This window comes from Echinops telfairi, unplaced genomic scaffold, assembly GCF_000313985.2.
Source record: "Echinops telfairi isolate 266 unplaced genomic scaffold, ASM31398v2 ScPeMD7_18;HRSCAF=68, whole genome shotgun sequence".
Classification (NCBI taxonomy): Eukaryota; Metazoa; Chordata; class Mammalia; order Afrosoricida; family Tenrecidae; genus Echinops; species Echinops telfairi.
Genome location: NW_022103915.1, coordinates 48227651 through 48232925, shown reverse-complemented (window position 1 = coordinate 48232925; position 5275 = coordinate 48227651). Strand labels below are relative to the sequence as shown.

General features: G+C 43.7%; 1 protein-coding gene across 1 annotated transcript in view; it reads right to left on the bottom strand.

Annotated features, from left to right (window-relative positions):
• The window catches only part of ARMH4 (armadillo like helical domain containing 4), a 146112-nt gene that overhangs the window by 95600 nt on the left and 45237 nt on the right, over positions 1-5275 (bottom strand). Inside the window, exon 4 of the mRNA XM_004698612.4 lies at positions 2264-2515. Within this exon, the coding sequence (XP_004698669.2) occupies positions 2264-2515 (252 nt within the window). The remainder of the gene's footprint in view (positions 1-2263; positions 2516-5275) is intronic.

Genomic DNA, 5275 nt, shown 5'->3' with positions numbered 1-5275 from the left:
TTCACGTAATCCCCTCGATGTAACATCAGTCATCTCACCTCCTTTCTGTGTTTCCCGTCTCCATTTCTCCTTCTTTCTCAACCCTTCTGAACTCTGTCCTTGGGTAAATGCTGTTTCTTGATCCCGGAAGGGAGGAAGATGAGGCTTTCGACCCTGGTAGAGAGTGACAGGCTTGGAAACCCACAGGGCTGCTCTGCCTGTCCTATCGGGCTGTGAGGAGTTAAAATCAGCTTGATAACAATGGGCTTTGTTTTTCAATCCCAAATGGTCAATTATTCTAAGGTGTGCATGTGTGAATAGTGTTTATTGTTCTCCTTATAAGACCTGACCATTGTTCAGCTGAAAACTGAGCCACAGAGTCAATTCCAAACCCAATGGGTTATCAAGGGCCAATGTGTTGAGTGTTCCATCAGCTCCAATCAACCAGCAAGCCTGATCTCTTTCATAATTTTAATTTTGTGGCTTTGATTTTCATCACCCCTCTTTCCTAAGAACAGCAAAAAAAAAAACCATGGCTGTACCTCTGAAGGATGCTCATGGGCTTTTAAGGTCCCAGTAGCTTATTATCCACTTGTATTACTATAGACTTCACTCAAACTGCATGGAAATCTTTGTGAAAGGAGTTCTATAGTTTAAAAGGGGAGGGGCACTTCCTTGTTTATCTCTGCACCCCTAAACCAAAAAACCAAACCCACTGGCATCCAGTTGAGTCTGCCTCACGGCAACCCTATAGTATAGAGCAGAACTGTTCCTTTACTGTTTCCAAAACTGTAAATCTTCAGGGCGCAGACAGCCTCACCTCTCTCCCACGAAGGGTTTGAACCAGCCACCTTGCAATTAGCAACCCAACACTTAACCCACCAGGACACCTTTCTGTGTCGCCAGTGCTTGCAGAGAGCCAAAAAGGTAGTAGATGCTAAGTTAGGTTTTCTAGCTAAAGAAACTACTCAAGTGTAAAGGGTAGTTCACCACAGATCCCATAATGGGAGAGATGATGGCAGCAAACCCCCCTTCATGTTTCTTCCATTCTAAAGATTGTGGAAAGAAGTCCATGTTAGATCAAAAGCCTTGAAAGGTTTTGCTAAATGTAGTCTGAGCTTAAAAACAAACAAACAAACAAACTTGTTTTAAACTACACAATCATATCATAAAATTACTGTAATTTGCACCCTTCAAAGTTGTTTTCACGAACTCACCCTTTCTCATTACTGATTCAGGAAATGAGAAAAATGGTCTTTAAGAAATCATATGCAACAAGATTCTAAATTGGAAGTTTTCAACTGAGGTACAAAGATAAACCAGATAAAACGTGTCAATGAACAACCCGAAAACTGGTTATATGATGCCAGGACCTAATTCTTGCTATATTGACGGCATCAAGGGGCCTAGCTTTAGAGGCAAAGGATTTTAGAAAAGGGGTTTCTCTGGAGAAGAGGCCACTTCGCCTCAATTCAGGAGGAGGATGTCTCAAGAAAGCACTCAGACAGAGGTCAATGCATGGCTTCTCCTGAAAAGTCCAAGGAAAGAATCGGACTGGGGAGTGCGTTCTCAGAGGCCCTCACTGCCAAGGTGGGCCACGCCCAAGAGGAAGTAAGTGTGGGGATGTCTGGGCACCAAGGACGGGAAGGAGGCTGTGTGTGGTTGTGACAAGCACAAGCAGAAAAGGCGTAAGACCAAACCAAACTCCTTATGAGTCAGTTCTGTATCGTTGCAAGACTGTAAATCTTTGTGGGACCAGGCAGCCTCATCTTTACAGGAGCAAACAGCCTCAGCAGACAAGCTGGTGAGTTTCAACCACCAACCTGGCAGCTAGCAGCCCAACACCGACCCCATGGTGCCATCAGAGCTCCTTAGAAAGGTGAGGAGGTGGTCAAATGCTCACCAGGGAGTAGGGGGAGTAGTGCCTGTTTAAGTTCTAAACAGGCAGAGGGCAACACAATATACACTTGTTTTAGGGCTGCAGTCCATTCATGCTGCATATTTGGTCTGTAAGTTACACGCATCATCTTCTTCCCATGTGCACACCTCCTAAAACGTTCAACTGTCCCCCTACTAGGAAGACAGGTGGGATTCCTTCTAAAGATTGGGGCAACATCTCTTAATGGGTAGTTGGGAGACTGAAGCCTAGCTCTTTAAGAATATAAATATGAGCACATTTAAGCAATAACTTAAGGAATAACTTCCACAAATAAAGCACCCATAAGCACAGAGAATCCATTTGCTTAAAGACTGATGCCAATGAGGAAATGTCAATGACTCTTACCCAGGCCCTGATTCTGCTGCTCCCACTTGATGGCATCTGGGACCTGGTAGGTGGCTCCCTCCAATGGACCCATGTTTCCCAGCTCTAGGCCACGCTCCTGGGATGTGACACCAGGGGGTGTAAACCCTGGCAGCTCAGTGTCACTGTCGAAGCTCTCATCCAAGGAGTCTGCATCTTTATCTTCCCCATCTTCCTCCTCTTCCTCCTCATCCTCTTCATCTTCCTCCTCTTCCTCCTCGTCTTCTTCTCCCTCTAGGCAAAAAGAAATCAGAGGGGGGAATTAGTAAGTACTGTGAGTGCAGGCTCACACAAATGAATCTTTTGAAATGATTAAAATATTACAATATTACTATGGTCAGCCTGTTCAGAAACATGCTATGGTCAAAGTTGAGCACTGTGAGCTTTGTGGCTATATCATAAACTTTCAAAATCATTGTTATGTCAGATAATGATTAGGTATCGTGTTTGTTAGGAGTCAAAGTTCAGGTAATAGAAGTTGTAAGTAAAGTCACACTGACGAGAATAGGAAATATCCCTCCTCGAAGGTTTATCCGTTAGCGAGCACACTGAGATCTTAAGAAAACTGAAAGGGGGTTGTTCCAATTCCTTGAGCTAGCATGAAACAAGGCTATCCATGATCTTGGCATGATGTTCCGTCTCCTTCCACACCTGTGACTAGAACTCGGAGCGAGGTTAAGTGAAAAGGACACAAATTCCCTCTTGGATCCTGTTCTCCTTAAAGAGAAGTGACTCCAGCAACCGGGAACAACTGCTTTGACTTTCTCAGTCCGCCCTGGAAGGAAATGCGGTGCTGATCCAAGACAGACAGCGATGCAACACCTGGAAACATCACTGCAAACGAACGCAATCATCAGGAAGCAGCGTTTAGGGTGGGCCACTCTCAACATCCAAGTAGAACAGACTCGGGGACGTGCTGCCATGTGCTGCCGAGCTGAGTTCGTCTCACAGTGACCCTGTACGACTAAAGGGTTTCTTAGGCAGTAATCGCCCCAGGAGCTGATTGTTCCCGCCTTTCTCCCGCAGAGTTGCTAACTTTTCAGTTACTAGCTGAGCACTGAACCACTGTGCCACCAGGGGGCCGAAGATGCCCATGTTCATTTTGTTTCCCTAAGTTCCTAGGAAGAGTTCCTGGCCCACCTTCACCATGAAGACACCCCCGAATTCCCTGATGGGAGCACCAAGCTTAGTGAAAACCTACTTTCCTTTTGGTTGCTCGCCTTGGTTCTCAGCCCAGCATTGTTACAGCCAGAAACTCTCATCAAATGGTTGAGGAGAGACGGGAAGAAGGACAAAAGCCAGTCAAGAAAGTAGAAACTCGGGGAGACAACAAGGTCAACTGGCATAACATAGTTCACAAAGGCCATGTCCTACTTTAGTAAGCCAGGGTCTTAAAAGCTTGTTTGTAGCCACCTAGGGCACAACTGTGGGCCTCTCCCCATGCAGAGCAAAGACGAGGGAAGAAAACTGCAGACGCGTGGAAACCGTCCAATGGACGGTTGACCCTCATGACCCTCAGCCTTCACAGCCCTACGACCAGCAGGACTGGGTGGTGCCTGTACCACTGCTGGCTGCTCTGCAGTGGATCATATTCGGAGTGATTCCATTGCAGGAAAAACTCAAAATCATTAGAAAAAAAAAAAAGGTTAGTTCTGAGTCTGAAAGGCTTGGAACTAAAATCAACTCAATGACTCAATTTTCATTCAAAAAACACAGGTCTATAAGCAGCAGTGAGATGTAAATAATTTAAGAACTGGTTCACTGCCCCTAATGACTTTTACTGAAAGGTTCATTATTTCATACAGTTAATACTTAAGAGTAATAAAAGAGGTGCACAGGCTAGATTATAAGAGTTTTAAAATATTAACGAAAACATATTAAATAATACCTAACAAAAAACAATAAAACATTTAAGATATTTCCATATTGGTTCTTGATTAGCATCCTCACTTGCAATGCGCTTAGCTTCTTCCCGAGCAGCAACGGCTATGTGATTTATCCTTAACCATCTTTTCTTTTCTTTCCCTGCCCCCGCCCCCCACCCCACTCCAGTCCCCTTAACCATCTTGTCACTGTAGGAGTAGGATCCCATTTTTTTAGAAATAGGCCCAATAGACAATTCATTAGATATATTAGAAACAGGCAACATTCCTTCTCTGAGTGCATTATGCTCATCTTTGAAAAAGCCCTTTCGGCTTCTGCTGAACTTAGAGCAATTGTCCTGACAACAGTTTCAGCTCGTTGAACACTTCCAGGAATCACATAATTCACTCACAATATTTCATGGGAACCAGGGCCGTAACACAAAGCTGAAACTAATGACAGCATGTCACAATCTGGTTGTTTGGAACTTTCTTCTCCTGACGTTGTATGTTTGTTTACTGAAATAGCAAACACGAAAGGAATAAAAATGGAGTATTGCATCAAAAGTATGATGAGTTTTATGAAAAAAGAATTAAGTAAATATTATAAGCATAGTTCGTTCCATCTAATTTTTTATACCTTTGGATGGAATGAACATTACTATGGGTGCTTAGAATACACTGTTGCTCAGATGAATGTTAAAAAAGAATAAGGAATGTAAATTTGTGATAAGATGCCCAGCTGTCCATTTTAGAGAAAACCCTGATTAAAAGTGCACTCTTTTTTTTAATTACTTTATTGGGGACTTCTACAACTCTTAACACAACCCATACACACATTCATTGTGTCAAGCACATTTTTACATTTGTTGCCATCATCATTCTCAAAAACATTTACTTTCTACTTGAGCCCTTAATATTAGCTCCTCATTTTCCCCCTCCCTTCCCACTACCCCCTCCCTCGTGAACCCTTCCTAATTCATTAATTATTATTATTTTGTCATATCTTACACTGTCCGACGTCTCCCTTCACCCACTTTTCTGTTCTCCATCGCCCAGGGAGAAGGTTACACGTAGATTCTTGTAATCGGTTCCCCCTTTCCACCCCACCCTCCCTTCACCCTCCTGGTAT